The sequence below is a fragment of the Chiloscyllium punctatum genome, chromosome 17 (genome assembly GCF_047496795.1).
Source record: "Chiloscyllium punctatum isolate Juve2018m chromosome 17, sChiPun1.3, whole genome shotgun sequence".
NCBI lineage: Eukaryota > Metazoa > Chordata > Chondrichthyes > Orectolobiformes > Hemiscylliidae > Chiloscyllium > Chiloscyllium punctatum.
Window position 1 is genome coordinate 49,324,697 of NC_092755.1, and position 18,015 is coordinate 49,342,711.

Genomic DNA, 18,015 nt, shown 5'->3' on the forward strand with positions numbered 1-18,015 from the left:
TGAGCTTGCGACAGAAGTGAACACATTATTGAACCTGACTGGTGACGCGGAATAAAAGGGTCTAACAAACAGTAGAGAGAGCTGTAGAAAAGGTCAGAATTGGTTGCTGGGCTATCGATACAAGAAGCAGAACACTATCAGGAATGACAGTGGATAGTGCATTGCAGGTGGTAAAGTTTCCCAAGCCACCACCATTCAAACAGTACGAGGGGGAACTCATCACGATGCTCCATGAAGCTTCAAGTCCTCACTTGGGATAAACCCCAGCAAAGTGCAAGGTTTCACAAGATCAGGCTGGTGCAGGGACGGGAGGGGATGGCGAGGTAATGAATTGACCATGTGGGAGGGTGGGGGAGGGTTGGGGGGGATGGCGATGGCAAAGTCAGACAGGAAAAGGTGCTGTTCGTGGCCTGAGCTGACTGTGTGTAAGGAGGGGATGATGGGATTACCTAATTTGCAAAGGGGGCCAGTAAAGGAGGCTCCCTCCTTGAGAGCGCAGAAACTACCCCGCCAGCAAATATATTGTGACTGGGCAGGAAGCAGGCCTTGAGGCCTCACCTGGGTGAGTGGGCAGTCCTAGACCTTGCCCCTTACATTTTGGTCAGGTCAGGGGTGGGATGGAGATTGGCAGGAAGACCACCCAGGGAATTTTACAGTCCCTAACCCTACCTTCTAACTGCAAACCCGCTGATGAAGGACCTTAAAACTCTGCCCAACGGCCTAGGAGACTGTACTCAAAGTGTAGATACTGAAGGATGTGTTTTGACAGAGAGTTTGTTTCAGGAAAATGTGGAAAGCAGTTGACAATGACGTGCAGCATCTCAAACTGCATATCCCCTGACACAGAATATGAGTGTGGGCACACCACTACAGTATGGCATTATATTATCAGGAAAGCAGATTCAAGAAGCAAGTAAACATAATTTAGAAAAGGGACACTCCAGGTAATCTGGCTATTACCACAGTAAACAGAGGTGGTTATGGAGAGATTTATCATAAACATTCAAAAATAGCAAACAATTTCTGCAGAGTGACTTAGAAAAAACCTAAGAGGGCGTGAGTTCACACTGAGAAAGGGAAAATAATGTTACTGTTACTGTTACTGTTAATGTTACTGGGGGGCAGCACGGTGGCACAGTGGTTAGCACTGCTGCCTCACAGCGCCAGAGACCCGGGTTCAATTCCCGCCTCAGGCGACTGACTGTGTGGAGTTTGCACATTCTCCCCGTGTCTGCGTGGGTTTCCTCCGGGTGCTCCGGTTTCCTCCCACAGTCCAAAGATGTGCAGGTCAGGCAGTGTTAGGTAAGGGGTAAATGTAGAGGTATGGGTGGGTTGCGCTTCAGCGGGTCGGTGTGGACTTGTTGGGCCAAAGGGCCTGTTTCCACACTGTAAGTAATCTAATCTAATAGGTACAACAAGTTTATTTCCACTGTTTATCACTGGAGTTAAATGTTTTGTCACAGGGTATGGGCTCCAAGGCGGAGGTCAATGCAATATTAAGAAAAAATGGGATAAATATTTGGAATGGGAAAGTCACAGTGGATAGGGATGGAGCACGGTTGCACTTTTGGACTGTTTATCCTCAAAAGGGCTTGCACTGACACGATGGGCCAAACTATCTCCTCTTCCGAGGATGAAGGGTTTCAGCCATTGTGGGAGAGGCTGAATCGGCTGGGGTTATTTTCCTTGAAGCATCGAGGCTGAGGGGTGATTTATAAAATCATCAGGGGCGTGGATACGGTGAATAGCCAAGGATTTTTCCCAAAGTTGGTGAGTCCAAAACTAGAGGCCATAGGTTTAGGGTGAGAGGGGAAAGATCGACAAGACACCTCAGGGGTAACTTTTTCACCAGAGGGTGGTGCATATACGAAATGAGCTGCCAGAGGAAATGGTGGAGGCTGTACAAATACAGCATTTAAAAGGCATCTGGATGGGTATATGAATTCAAAGAGTTAAAGAGGGAGATGGGCCAAATGCTGGCAAATGGGAGTAGATTAGGTTAGGATATCTGGTTGTCATGGATGAATTGGACCGAAGGGTCTGTTTCTGTGCTGTACATCTCTATGACTCTATGCCACAAACATCTGTGGTTCTAGTCCTGGATGTCTGCTGACCTCAACATTTCAACCCGATAAAGGGACGAATGAACCTTCGCTCTACTTTTGCCTATTTCCTTCCATGAGTCTCCCCTCCTTCCTGGCTTTTGATATTGGCTGGAGCATTGCAAGGATGGCCTGTCTTCAAGCGGTGTGATTGAATCTCTCTATATACCCTAACAGCCAGTGGAACCTCAGAAAGGCAACCTCTCGGACATTGTGAGCCCCCTCAGTGTTAAGCTGCATTTTAATTTCGAATCCTGCAGCAAAATCACAACCCTCTCGATTCTGAAGCAAGCATACCGCAAAACAGAGCCATAAACATCCACAAGGCCGAGTGGCATGGAGCTCCCTTCTCTTTCACTGTGGCAGGAGCTTTGGATATAGAGAACTTTTCTTAAAATAAAAAGCAAAGATACTTCTGCTCTAACTTGTGACAATAAAAGAAAACGCAGATGTTGTAACTTTTGAAGAAATTGGCCCAAAACATCGATTAATTTCTTAATGACTTTGCAAAATATAATGAACTGCAAAACAGTAACATTAATCAAAGATTTAGGTTTCACACTGCAACAGTTTTATAGAACTCGAAGCAATCTAACTTTGTTTTTGAATCAATTATGGATTTCTCTGCACTTAACTTTCAAAGTTGCAACAAATTACAACCAACAAATTATATTAGTGTGAGAGTCCTTGAGATGAATAATTGCTAAATATATGAAACAGGAACAGCATATTGATAGAATATTTGGCCAATTCTTTACTCAGAGCTTACCACTGACAAAGAGGACCAACTCACCCAGTGACTTGCCATCATAGAAAGTTCTGGAAAATAAAACCACTGTCACTTCATGGCTGCAATTTTTATCCTAAAATCAAAAGAGAGGAATAAAGTGAAATTTCATACTGCTGAGTCTATATTGTATGCTACGGCTCTTATAGGGAGATATAAATCCGCACAGCAAGATTAAACATTTTTGACTATTTATTCAAAAAATTCCCAAGGCCTCTCAAACTATGTGCTAGCTAGTAAGTTTTGAGAAGATTTGTAGCTAAGGTTGAAGTTCTGGATGTAGGTTTGCTCGTTGAGCTGGAAGGTTCATTTTCAGATGTTTTGTCACCCTACTAAGTAACAGCTTCATTGAGCCTCCGGTGAAGCACTGGTGTTAGTGACCCACTTTCTATTTGGTGTTTAGCTTACCTCAGGTTGGTGATGTCATTTGCTGTAGTGATGTCATTTGCTGTCCTTTTTCTCAGAGGGTGGTAAATGGGGCCCAAGTCGATGTGTACTAGCTTTCTAACTAGAATGCTTGGGCACCACACGATTAGCTATACTCAAGGGACAGCTGTTCCTATTATTCCATGCTGCAGAACATAAGATACAGAAGTAAGAGCCTGCTTATCCAGTCGCTATCATCACAGCTTCGATCTCAATTCCAGTCTCTCACATCCCTAAATTCCTCATTTCCCTCAGTTCCCAAAAATTTAGCAATTTCTGTTTTGAATCGATTCAATACCTCAGCACCTACCGCTCTCTGGGATAAAATATCTTAGAGATTCATAACCTTTCAAAAGGTTGACTCCCTCATTCTGAGTCTGTGGCCCTTATTTCTCGACTCCCCAGCTACAGGAAACATCCTCACAACCTGTAGCCTATCAAGTTCATAAACAAACATTCTTAGTGTGTTTCAATGTGGTCACCTCAGATTCTGTTAAATTCCTGAGAACTAACCCAATTTCTTGGCTATTACCTCATTGCACAAGACCTAGGAGTCAGCCTGTGAAGCTTCACTGAATTTGCTTCAAGGCTAGTATACCCTACATCAGGTAGTGAGGCCAAACTGTACAAAGTACACAATGTGTGGTCTCACCAATTATTGCACTATTACAGCAATCTGTTCGTATTAAAGCTCAAATCATTTGCTTTTCTAAATGCATCCTGTACCTATGTGCTAACCTTCTATGATTCATGCGCTCAAGTCTCTACGAATGTTAACATTTCCCATTATCTCACCATTTAAAAATATTTCTGCTTTTTAAAAGTTTTTTTTTCTTCTGCAGTGGATCACCTCACACTTATTCATATTCCATGCACCCTCACACAATCTGTCCATATCCCTTTACAATTAAAATGTGTGACCTCCTACAGCTTACTCTCCCAACGCTGACTCATCAGCAAAACATGGACACATTACATTTGATTATCTCTGCTGTTAATGTACATCCAAAGCCAAGCAATGATCTCTGCAACACCCTGTTGCTTACTATGAAAATACTGAGGCTTTAAGAGGTTTATTTTAAAGACAGAGATGCTGAGCTTTCTAGTTAGAAAGCTAGTACACATCGACTTAGAGCCCATTTACCACCCTCTGAGAGAAAGGACAGCAAATGACATCACCAACCCAGGGAAATCTAAACAGATAAATAGAAAGCAGATCACTAACACCAGTGCTTCATCGGAGGCTCACTGATGTTACCTAGCATGGTGACGAAACGTCTGAAAATGAAAATCAACGAGCAAACTTACATCCAGAACCTCAACCTGAGCTACAAATCTTCTCAAAACTCGCTAGCTAGTACACAGCTTGAGAGGCTTTGGGGATTGTTATAAAGTTCGAACAATAGAAGCAGCCTGAGAGGGGTGTGATCAAACTCCCAAAGAACCAGGATCTTTAGTTTTAGCTTTCAGGGAAAGTTGCTGGGGTGTCAAAACGCTCGCACATTTCTCTCTGCTACAGCTGAAAGCTAGAGTTCTCTCTTTCTCTCAGAATTGTCTTTTAATGTTCTTTCCTCCTGGACTGGAGTTACGCATCAGACAATCTGGTTTCTGAATTTGCCTTTTGCCAAGAGTGTGTTTATGAGATGTTACTATATTAGAATAGTTACTGTTTAGATTAGATTAGATTAGATTACTTACAGTGTGGAAACAGGCCCTTCGGCCCAACAAGTCCACACCGACCCGCCAAAGCGCAACCCACCCATACCCCTTACCTAACACTACGGGCAATTTAGCATGGCCAATTCACCTGACCTGCACATCTTTGGACTGTGGGAGGAAACCGGAGCACCCGGAGGAAACCCACACAGACACGGGGAGAATGTACAAACTCCACACAGTCAGTCACCTGAGGTAGGAATTGAACCCGGGTCTCTGGCGCTGTGAGGCAGCAGTGCTAACCACTGTGCCACCGGGCCGCCCACAAAGTTTAGTGGTAACATAATCTATTATTCTGTTAGGTTCTGTTCCTAACTGAGTTGTTATTCCAAGTTGCTTTTTCTTTTGTTGTACTTTAACTATAGCGTTTGAGTAAATTGTAAGTTGCTTAACATTGAGTAGTTTGACCAGTCAAAATTGAATCTGGAACACAGCACCTCACACTTACCTTTACAATAAGAAGAAGTTAGGGTCTAGGCTACCTTTTTAATATGTTTTGAGGGGTTTGGTCTGGTCTAGTCCATAACATTACAGCTTTGGAAAACAATCTGTTTAAATCTGTTATCTGTCAATCTATCATTAATGTCACTAAATAACCAGCAATACCAATGATTTTTATCAAATGATACATCACATTCACTGGTATCCCTTTTATACAATCTTCTAGAATCCCTACAGTGTGGAAACAGGCCTTTCGGCCCAACATGTCCACACCAACTTTCCAAAGAGCATCACACCCAGTCTCACTGCCCCCCACCCCCCCCCCCACCCCAACCCCTCGCCCCCACTAATGCCCTCTAATTCTGGACTACCCCACCCCAGGGAAAAGACTTTGTCTATTTATTCAATTCATGCCCCTGATGATTTTATCAACCTCTATCAGGTCAGCCCTCAACCTCTGACACTCCAGGATTGCTGAAGTGAGGAACCATCAATTTGTCCACTACAATCGCTTTAACGATAAACTGAATACATTTAAGAAGGAGGTAGACAGATTTTTAATTAGTAGTGGCTTAAAGGGTTAGCGAGCAAGAAAGTGGGGTTGAAGCCAAGTTGAGATCAGCCATAATTGTATTAAATGATGGAGCCGGCTCGAAGGGCTGAATGGCCTACTCCTCCTAGCTCTTCTATAAAACACCTCAAAAAGTTTCACATTTCCCATGGCCAATCCACCCAATCTGCACATCTTTGGACCGTAGGTGGAAACGAGAGCAAACCCACATGCTGACACAGGGAGAATGTGCAAACGCCCCACAAAGTTGCCTGAGGGTAGAATCGAACCCAGGTTCCTGGCACTGTGAGGCAGCAGTGCTAACCACTGAGCCACAGATCTCAGCATGGCCCCTGGAGATACCATATAGAGACTGAGCATATCCCAGCAACCCAAAACCATCCCAGGATGCTGAAGGAGACCTGGGAAGAGACAGCAGTGAAGGACTGACTGCCTGTTTAGATTTCGATTTTATTGTTATGCGTACTTGAGTACAGAAGTACAAGAGTACAGTAGTACAAGAATACAGTGAAAAGTGTACAATGTCAACACACAAGGGCGCCATCTTAGATACAAAGGCATCTAGGTACAAACACGTAGGTCTAAAGTAGTATGAGGTAGAGTTAAAAAGTTAAGCATTACTTCATAGAACAAGTAGAAAAATAAAGAAATAAGATAATAGGTAACATTAAAGTCTTTCTTAATTTAAACTTGGAAAATAATGGAACAGTTACATCTAACATATTAGCAATTAGAACACTATAGCCTCAAGAGAGGGTATAATCAGACCCTTAGGGGTCTGAGCTCTTAAGGATAGTGGAATCAAGGGTTATAGGGATAAGGCAGGAACAGGATACTGATTGAGGATGATCAGCCATGATCATAACGAATGGTGGTGCTGGCTCGAAGGGCAGAATGGCCTACTCCTGCACCTATTGTCTATAGCAATAAACTCTAACCTCAACACTGAGACACACATTAAGAATGTCCGTTGAGCAGAGTAGGAAAAGCAGCTATCAGGAAGTTGGTGGCATTATAGAACTTTGCCTCAACCCCAATTCCGGGAAAGAACAATAGAAAAAATATGAAAATTCAAGGTCTGAAAAGAATTTAGTGAATTACTAATAACATATGTTGTCAACATGGTATCAGTTACCTAACACTGTACAAAGGCATTGTATAAAAACACAGAAATGTTGTATATGTAAAACTGACTCCAACTTCCACACACAGTTACATTCCATGCTATGCCCCCACTGTATTTTTATACCTTCCATTTGGCGAAGAGGTCCGAGAGGAAACCATTCACAGCCTTCTCAAAGTACAAATCACCTAAAAAAGGAAGAAATATGGTACTGAACAGTAAAATATTAGAAGAAACATCTGCAACCTTCCTTTTCTCAATCCCTACAGGAAGGTGTAACGTTCCAAGTGGAACTATTTTTTTCCTTTCCATCCTCATCAGTCTAGGGCTCAATACCTTTACTGTCAGTGCACTAATCCAACCCACAGCCCAACTGGGTTCCACACAGTCTGGGATTGTGAAAAGACTTTAAAACAAAGACAGAGGCAGATGATAAACTACCCAAATGCAAATTACTATCTTGTAATAATTTGCCTACATAACAAAAAAAAAGTTCATACAATTCATAAGGAGTATTTTAAATATCTGAATTTCTACCAAATGAGTAAGCTCTTGTCTTCTCATATTATACAAGTACAGAAAAAGTAAGGAAATAGCTTCACATTCGGGCTAAATTACCATGAAAACGCAAGCGACATTGTCAGTATTCTGCAACAAGCTTTTTAAAAGCCTGCTCTTGCTTGGGATACAAGTGTCACTGACCAGACTAGCACATATTGCCCAGCAATAGGCCAACTGGCCCTTTGAATGCACTCCCATAATCAGTTAGATCATGGTTGATCCCCTACCTTAATAGCATATCTCTGCTTTCTCTCCAGACGTCTGAAGCCTTTTAAAAAAAAAGATCAATGCCTTCTTCAACATACTCAAGTGATTTGGCATCTACAGCCTTCTGTAGCAGTGAATTCCATGGGATGACCAAGCTCTGGGTGAAGAAATGCTGCCTCATCTATGGCCTACTTTGTTTCCTGAGACCATGCGTCCTGGTTCTAAACTCCCCAACCAGGGGAAACATTCCCTCAGCATCCAGTCTGTCCATCCCTGCTGGAATTTTATACATTCTCAATCAGATGGAGTCCAACAGCACGGAAACAGGCTCTTCTTCCATGCTGACCAGGTTTCCTGAACTGAACTAGTCCCATATCCTTCTCAGCCTTTCCCATCCACGTACCTGTCCAAATGTCTTTTAAATGTTGTCATTTCACCCGCCTCTACCACTATAATCCTCTCCTATCTTCCAAATTCCAGTGAATACAGGACCAGGCAAACCATTATCTCCTCATATGACAGTCCTTCCATTTCTAGTATCAGCCTGGAGAGCTTCTCCATGGCACATATAACCTCTCTTGGGTAGGAAGACCAAACCTGCACGCTATACTCCAGGTATGATCTCACCAAGATGAGATATGCCTAGAAAGGCATTCAATAATTAGTCAATAGCATTGTCCTGTGTCACATACAGGGCAGACTGGGTAAAGAAGGCAGATTTCCTTCCCTAAAACAGACTCGCTTTCACAGCAATTGATGGTCCTCTGACAGAGTTCAATTTCAACGTAATGAACAAGATTTAAATTCCACCAGATGCAGTGGGATGATTTGTACCCAGTTTCCTCACAACTTTAGCCTGGGCTTCTGGCTTACTGGGCCAGCGACAACACCGCCACTTATTTTCGTGAATACTTCAGGAAAAGCATTTATTCTTTGAGAACACCAAATAAGATCAGTTTAGGCTGCACTTTGACTAAATATTGGCTAAGTATCCCAGGGCTGCTAGAAGGGTCACTCGACCCGAAATGTTAACTCTGATTTCTCTCCACAGATGCTGTCAGAACTGCTGAGTTTTCTGACCAATTTCTGGGTTTTTTTTTGTTTTTGATTCTGGTTTCCAGCATCTACAGTCATCGAATCATACAGCACAGAAACCCTTCGGTCCAACCGGTCCATGCTGATCATAATCCCCAGCTCAACTCTCCGACATATCTGCCCATATCCCTCCAAACATTTCTTATTCATGTACTTACCTAAATATCTTTTAAAAAGTTCTAACTGTGCCTGCATCCAACACTTCCTCTGCATGCTCATTCCACACATGAACCACTGTCTGTGAAAAAACTGCCTCTCATGTCTTCAAATATTTCTCCTCCCACCTTCAAAGTATGCCCCCTTGTCTTGAATTCCCCCACCCAAGAGAAAAGACACCTGCCATTCACCTGCCCCTCATGATTTATAAACCTCTTGTTAGGAAGTTGAAGGCTGTACTGTACCTGTAAGAGAGAGTGAATGCTGTTCCGAACTGAGAGATTACAAACACCTAGGTATAGGACTAGATGGCAGTCCCAGAGTGGACTGGAAAATTGAAAATATGTAACATTTGGCTGTGAAATGGATACCGGAGTTTTGGTTGCTGTTTTGACAACAATTTGAATCTAACCAGTGTAAATTATGCCCTAGGATACTAAAACCCAATCAGGTTTGAATTTATTGTTTTGCTACATCGAACCAATGAATCGATCCAATGTTAGGGGAGTATAAAATCTGTCAATATGAAAATTGGTCAGAAAGTAACTGCTATTGAGACAACAATGCCTGGAGAGCTAACATCTTGCTCTCCAAGAAAGGAGGAAACACTCTCTATCAAACGTACCTTTTCACATATAACATTTTCGCGGTAGAAAGAAAGACGATGACCCAGGGAGATCCTCAGCCGGAAGAAGAAAGACAAGACGACAGCTGCTATGTGGTTATAAAATTAAGTTGATGTAATTCTAATAAGTGTCTTTTTGGAACAGCATATTGTTATAGAGTTGGAGGCAGATAGTAAGCAGTTAAGAGAAAGGGGGTGGCTTAGAATTGTGAATAGTTGTTTAATGTTCAAGTTGTTAAATAATAACTTGGATGTTATTTTCTTTAACTAGTGGAATTTGTGAGTTCCCTGTCACTCATATTTTGAGAGGTTACGAGATGAGATGAGCTTTTCTGGGTGTTTGGTTTAATTAACAGAAGGGTTCACTGCCGCGTCGTAACACTCTTAAGTTCACCGCTCAATCTCCTACGCTCCAGTGAACAAAAGTGCCAGCCCATCCAGCCTCTGTAAATCTCTTCTGAATCCCTTCAGTTTAATAGTATCCTTCCTATGACAGTTCACCAGAAGAGGCATCACCAATATCTTTCCGGTTTTTTGTTAGTTTGCCACTTTACCTTCTCTCTCTCTCTCTCTCTCTCTCTCTCTCCCCCACCATGTGGACCTTACCCACATTGTCAGCAGGACATAAGCGCAAGATTGAACCAAATTATCCACACGAACAGTAAAAAACCTCCCCCATCAGAATAAAGAACATTTAAAATTCGTGGCCCACTGATCAATTTAAAATCAAATTACAGTATCACAAATACACAGCCAGAGAAGACGTGCCTGTTGAATGGTGCTACATTTGTTTTCAGTGCAGTAATCCGGCATAATTTATTTGGAAAAGGTCTTACCATAGATGTCAAAGTCCCACATCTCACAGCTCATCTGGATGAAAATATAGACCATGGCAGAGGTGGATCGGAATACCACCTAGAGAAGAACACCAATAACATTAGTCACCATGTAACCATTTCCTGTACTCTGAACCTCCTCCTGAACATCACGAACCACAAACTCTGGACTCAATCCTTTCCCACCATTTCGTGTGAAATCCCCTGCGTTAAGTTTCAATTCTTACATCCGCCTGACCTTAATCCTGTTCCGTTAGACCTGCCCTTTAATATCTCCTGCTGGAGAGGCTGAACAGGCTGGGGCTATTTTCCCTGCGGCATCAGAGGCTGAGGGGGTGACCTGATAGAGGTGTATAAAATCATGAGGGGTATGGATCGGATGAATAGGCGAGGTCCTTTTCCTAGGGTCAGCGATTCCCAAACTAGACGAGAGGTTTAAAGTGAAAGTGTAAAGATATAAGAGGGACCTAAGGGACAATGTTTTCCATACAGAGAGTGGTGCATGTATGGAGCTGGGTACAATTATAACATTTAAAAGGTGTCTAGATGGGTATATGAATAGGAGGGGTTTAGAAGGAAACGCTGGAAAATGGGACGAAAATTAACTTAGAATATCTGGTCGGCATGGACGAGTTGGACCGAAGGGTGTGTTTCTGTGCTGTATGACTCTATATTGCTGCGGTTTCCGTAATGTAGGGTCTTTTTTCCCCAAAGTCCCTCAAGTATGACCTCACAGCAGTAGCAAGAGCAACTCCTAATATTACTTAAGCCTCTTCTCAAAAATGGTAAGACTTTAGTTGAGGTCATAAGGACGAGGAGCAGGAGTAGGCCATTCAGCCCCTCATGACTGTTCTTCCATTCGATAAGATCATGGCTGATCTGACCCAGGCCTCTTTTCTGCCAGCTTCTCACAGCCCCTCTGCAACTCCTCGGTATTGCACAAATCTGTCGAGGTCCTCTTCAAATCCTTTGTGATCTAGCCTCCACAAATCTCTGGGTAGAGAATTTCAAACATTCACAATCCTCTAACGGATACTGATAAAGGAAGAGTGAGGTCAAACTGTACATCGGCCCTATAGAAAACTAATCTGGGGAGACGATTATGGGGAACAAGAAAATATCAGACGAGTGAAACAGATATTTTACAGTGGAAGATACTTTGAACATCCCATTAACACTAAAAAAATTGCAATTAAGCGCTATCATGAGAGAAGTAGCATAAGATAAACTAGCGGGGTTAAAGGCAGATAAGTCCCCTGGCCCTGGTGACTTGATTCCTAAGATCCTAAAATAGGTAGCTTCAGAGACAGTGGATACATTGGTTGTAATTTTCCAAATATCCTTGGATTCTGGAGAAGTAGCAGAGGATTGGAAAACTACTATTGATATTCAAAAAGGGAAGGAGGCAAAAAGCAGGTAACTATAGGCTGATTTGCCTAACATCTGTTGTTGGAGAAGCATTGGAATTATTTTTTTAGGAAGTTATAGCAAAACATTTGGAAAATCAATCTAATTAACCAGAGTAAGTATGGTTTCATGAAAGGAAACTGTGACTGACTAATTTATTTGAGATGCTTTAGATTAGATTAGATTCCTGACAGTGTGGAAACAAGCCCTTCGGCCCAACAAGTCCACACTGACCCTCCGAAGAGTAACCCACCCAGACCCATTTCCCTCTGACTAATGCACCTAACACGACAGGACAATTTAGCATGGCCAATTCACCTGACCTGCTCATCTTTGGACCATGGGAGGAAACCGGAGCACCCGGAGGAAACCCATGCAGACACGGGGAGAATATGCAAACTCCACATAGACGCTTGCTCGAGGCTGGAATCGAACCTGGGTCCCTGGCACTGTGAGGTTGTAGTGCTGACCACTGACCCACCAGAAGGAAGTCTCAACTAGATTGTACAGAGCGGAACCAGTAGACGTGTTATATTTGGACTTCCAGAAGGTGTTTGACAAGGTAGCTCACAGAAAGTTGCCAAAGCTCCCAGGTGTTGGAAGTAATATATTAGCATGGATAGAGAATTGGGTCAATGAGTGGGGATAGGGAGGTCTTTTTCAGGTTGGCGACCCCAGCGACCAGCGGTGTTCCACAGGGATGAGTGTTGGGGCTGCCATTGTTTAAGCATACGTTAATAACTTGGAGGTAGGGAGCAAACGTACTGCAGCCAAATTTGCAGACGATGTGAAAATATGGGGAAAGGCAAGTTGCGAGAGGGATGCAGACAGTTCACAGAGACATATTGATCGTAACTGGAGGAAAGAAGTTGACAAATAAAGTATAATGCGGGACAGCGTGAAGTTGTTCATCTTGAGTGGAAGAACCAAAGAAGAGTATTATTTAAATAGAGAAAAACTGCAGAAAGCTGCAACGCAAAGGGACTTGTGCACGAAACATAGAAAGCTAGCACACAGGTGCAGCAGGTAATCAGGCAAGTCTAATGTAGTGTTGGCCCTGATTTCAAGGGGTTTGGAGTATCAGAGTAGGGAAATCTTACTGCAACTGTACAAGGTTCCAGTGAGACCACATCTGGAGGACTGATTTTTGGTCCCCTTACAAAAATGTGTTACTTTATTGCAGACAGTTCAGATAAGGTTCACTAGGATGATCCTCAGTTTGCAGAGACTGTCCCTATGAGCAAAGAATAAACAGGTGGGACTCTCCTCGCTGACCTTCAGCAGAATCGGGAATCCCAACGACATCATCTCTGAGGGGCTTGCTAGGGTAAATACGGAGAGGACGTTTTCCCTCACGGTAGAGTCAAAGACCAGGTAGCGTACTCTCAGAATAAAGGGGTGTCCATTTAAGGCTTAGAAGAGGAGGAATTTACTCTCTCAGAGGGCTGACAGTCTTTGGATTTCCTTCATCGATTGCTAAAGGGGCAGAGTCCTTGAGTATATTTAAGGCTGAGATAAATAGATTCTTGATCAGTGGGGAATCAAGGGTTTTGGGAAAGGGCAGGAAAGTGTAAGTGGAAGTGAGGAATGTTGGATCAGCCATAATCCTATTGAATGGGAGAGCAGGCTTGAAGGGTCGATTGGCTTACTCCTGTCCCTTTCTCGAATACTCTTGTCGAAGGGATTCCTTCACATATCACTATTAATTATAGCTTATTGCAACAGCAAGCTGATTAACTCCATAAACAGCAGGTGACAAAAGATAGTAAGGTACAGTGTGTAGTTGTCCAGAAACTCAGTAGCTGAACATACCACATGGTGCAACAGTAAACCAGCACAGACCAGATGGCAACGTGGTTCATCTCAAGCTGTGTTAATGGAGAGGATCTCGGCTGGGACATCAGTGAAGACTATGTTTTATTCACATAACGGCTACAGCCCAGAAGGAAGCCATTCAGCCTGTCAGGTCGATACCAGCCCTCTGCAAGAACCATTCATCTAGCCCTAGTCACCCTTCCAGAGTAATCTGCTAAAAGTCTTAATTGAATCAACTTCCAACAATTTCAGGGAGTGTGCTCTAGATATGTTAATTTTTTTTTGATTTATTATTGTCATGTAACTAAGTACAGTAAAATATTTTGTTTTGCACGCAGTACAAGCAGATCATACCATAGAAAGTGTCTAAGAGTGAGGAATACAATGTTACAGCTGCAGGGAAGGTACATACAAAGCGAGATCAACATTAAATTTGAAATTTGAGAGATCCTTTTAGAAGTCTAACAACAGTGGGGAAGAAGCTGTTCTTCAATCTGTTGGTACATATGTTAAAGCTTCTGTACCTTCTGTCTAATAGAAGAGAGGTCTTCGATTATGTTAGCTGCCCTTCCACGGCAGAGGGACGTTTGGATGGATTCCATGGGTGGAAGGTTGGCTTGCGTGATGCACTGGGCTGTTGTAAAAAATGTTTTCCTCCTGTCACTATGGCCACTTTCAGCGATCTCGGATTTCAATGTCCTGTGGTTCACAATCTTCTTCCTAATTTCTCTGTCGAGCCCCTTCAGGATTTTGAATACTTCGATCAAATCTCCTCAATTTTCCCCCAAGGAGAACAGCCTCAGCTTCTCCAATTTACTCATGAAACTGAAATGCCTCAGTGCTGGAAACATTTTAAGGAATTTCTTCTGCGTTCTTACTAATGCTCTCACACCCTCTCAAGTACGGTGCCCTCACCTGGGATGCTGCAGTTTATTAGTGGCTTTTTGTTTCCTGCTCTGTTACCTTCAATGATTTGTGTACGAACACCCCAAGGTCCCTCTGCTCCTGTACCCCTCCCCCCTTTTAAAAAAATAAACAAAGGGTACAATTCAAATGTCCCTTCCTCATTTTGCCTATTAAAATAAGATAACTTCTCTGCATGACCTTTCACCTGCCACTTGCCTGTCTAACCTATCTGCATATCTACCTTCTTTTGATGTTCTACATGAGTTTTTTCACAGCGATTCCAAGTTTTGTGCAGTAGACAGGTTGTGAAATTATGCCTCTATACTCAAGTCTAGGTCGTTAATGTCGGAATATCTGCTGACACCAACGCTCGGAGAATAAATTCCGACTGCACCCGCTCACCTCGGTTAGATTTTTCAAAAAAATGCTCCTGCATAATCGAAAGCCAATTTTTTTAAAAAAAGAACAAATTAAAAATTTGTACTTAATAGTTTCATTTTCTCTTCATCTATACACTTCACATAGAGTCATAGAGACGTACCACATGGAAACACACTCTTCAATCCAACTTGTCCATGCCGACCAGATATCCTAAGTAGATCTAGCCCCATTTGCCAGCACTTGGCCCATATCCTTCCAAAACCTTTTAAATCCAAATGCCTTTTAAATGTTGTGATCGTACCAGTCTCCACCACCTCTTCTGGCAGCTCATTCCATCCATGCACCACCCTCTGCATGAAAAAGTTGCCCTCAGCTTCCTTTTATATGTTAAACCTATGCCCTCTAGTTCTGGACTTCCCACTCCAGGGAAAAGACCTTGGCTCTTCACCCTATCCATGCCCCTCATGACTTTATAAACATCTACAAAGTCACCCCTCTGACGCTCCAGGGACAACAGCCCCAGCCTGTTCAGCCTCTCCCTACAGCAGCAAACCCTCCAACCCTGGCAACATCCTTCTAAATCTTTTCTGAACCACTTCAGGTTTCACAAAACTCATTCACTCTTTTTCCTGAAGGGCTCATGCCCGAAACGTCGATTCTCCTGCTCCTTGGATGCTGCCTGACCTGCTGTGCTTTTCCAGCAACACATTTTCAGCTCTGATCTCCAGCATCTGCAGTCCTCACTTTCTCCTCCACTCTTTTTCATTGTAAGGGGTTGTTAGGTTTTTGTCATTCATCATTTTAGTGTATTTCATAAATTTTGTTGTTACAATGCATGTTCCTGGGTGTCAGCAAATGCAGCCCACTAACACAGATCAAGAAAAGCAGATCTCTCAACACGAGTCCACAAAATACTAATGTTTTTGCCACTCTGCTAATTTCATCTCCATGCTGCTTGCTATCCTGTCCCTTTCATACCATGAACTCAATCTTTGCTGAGAGGTTAGGACTTTTTATTCCCTGAAGCATAGAAGACTGAGGGGAGACTTTATTGTGGCTTATAAAATCATGAGAGGCACAGATAAGGCGGACAGTCAACAGCTTTTCCCAAGTGTACAGGAGTCTAAAACGAGAGGGCACAGATTTAAGGTGAAAAGGGGAGAGATACAAAGGGTGCAATTGTTTCTCACAGAAGGTGCGGAATGCCTGGAATGGGCTGTGAGAGGTAATGGTGGAAGTCTCCTTCTACCAATTTTGCCATTTAAGAAACACTCAGACAGGTACATGGATGGGGTCAGTATGGAGGGATAGTGACCCATCACAGGCAAATGGGACTAGATTAATTGGGGGAACCTGGCAGCACAGACAAGTTGGGCCGAAGGGCCTGCTTCCACGCTGTAGACCTCGATGACTTGAAGCCTAATATATGGCACTTTGTCAAATGCTTTTCAGAAGACTGTGAACACCACACTGCCCTCATCAATTACCACAGCAAATAAAAGACACACGCCGGTTATTGAACACATTTGACAATAACTCAGCTCTGCTGGATTATTACATATTTATCTAATTGACTTGAGGAAAGAGACCCAAAGTCCATGCAGAGTGTGGTCTATGTGTGACTTCAGTCCCACAGCACAACATTCAACTCTCATCTAGAATCATAGAATCCCAACAGTGTTGAAACAGGCCATTCGGCCCAACAAGTCCACACCAACCCTCCAAACAGTGACCTACTGAGATCTATTCCCCTACCCTATTACACTACATAAACCCTGACTAATGGACCTACCCTACACATACGTGAACACCATGGGGCAATTTAGCGTGGTCAATTCACCTGACCTGCACGTCTTTGGATTGTGGGAGGAAACCGGAGCACCAGAGGAAACCCACGCAGACACGGGGAGAATGTGCAAACTCCACACAGTCAGTCACCTGGGGCTGGAATCGAACCCAGGTCCCTGGCGTTGTGAGGCAGCAGTGCTAACCACTGAGCCACCGTGTTGCCCAGTAAGCCACTCATGACATCCCACCACTACTTTCTCTCAGCAAGTAAGGATAGACAATAATTTCTAGTCTTGAATAAGATGTCCATACCCTAAAACTGAATATTAAAATGTACAAGATGGTGGCAGATTATGACAAAAGGTTTCAGATCCCAGGGGGAAGGCTAATGTCATATGGTCACAGGTTAATTCTTACCCTTGTGTCTTCACTTATGTAGCCACAGGTAACCTTTTCACCTTTGACCCAAAGTTCACTTGCTTGAGCTCTGAAATCAATAAACAAACATCTTAAATTGGTAAAATGGAAACCTGGTGTCAAGAGCACAAGATCCACACCAAAAGTTCACTGCAAAGAATCAAATGGAGACCAACAGAACACAAGAGATTCTGCAAATGTAATCCTGAAAAATCATGTCTCAGTCTTTCTCCTTCGCGAGGTCACGATCCAACCTCATGATTTTCCACTCTCACATAACAATGTTAGCTTTGAACAACAGAACACAGGAAGAGACCATTCAGTCCAATCGTGTCTGTACTAGCCCTTTGGTGGAGCTATGCAATTGATATTACTGCCCTGTTTTTTCCTTATAGCTGTGTGTTTTTCTTTCCCATTCAGGTATTTCTTTGAATGTTAAATCGGAATCAGTTTTTAAACCATCCTCCTTCCAGACCCAACTCCCTTCCAACAGTTTCTCTTCCTGCTCCCACACCATTACCTCTGGGATCCCAAATGAATCTATCCCTCCTTCTACTTCTCATCTCCATACTGCCCCTCAATGGCGTCACGTCGGCACAGACACATTTCGCATCAGCTGTTGACACCCAGCTCTACCTCACCACTTCTCAGAACT

General features: G+C 43.1%; 1 protein-coding gene across 1 annotated transcript in view; it reads right to left on the minus strand.

Moving 5' to 3' along the window:
• Window positions 1–18,015, minus strand: part of LOC140487814 (GATOR1 complex protein DEPDC5-like) — a 64,014-nt gene that overhangs the window by 29,296 nt on the left and 16,703 nt on the right. Inside the window, exons 7-10 of the mRNA XM_072587096.1 lie at window positions 17,361–17,430; window positions 10,647–10,725; window positions 7,293–7,354; window positions 2,896–2,965 (exon numbers count right to left, since the gene is read on the minus strand). Coding sequence (XP_072443197.1) covers window positions 2,896–2,965; window positions 7,293–7,354; window positions 10,647–10,725; window positions 17,361–17,430 — 281 coding nt within the window. The remainder of the gene's footprint in view (window positions 1–2,895; window positions 2,966–7,292; window positions 7,355–10,646; window positions 10,726–17,360; window positions 17,431–18,015) is intronic.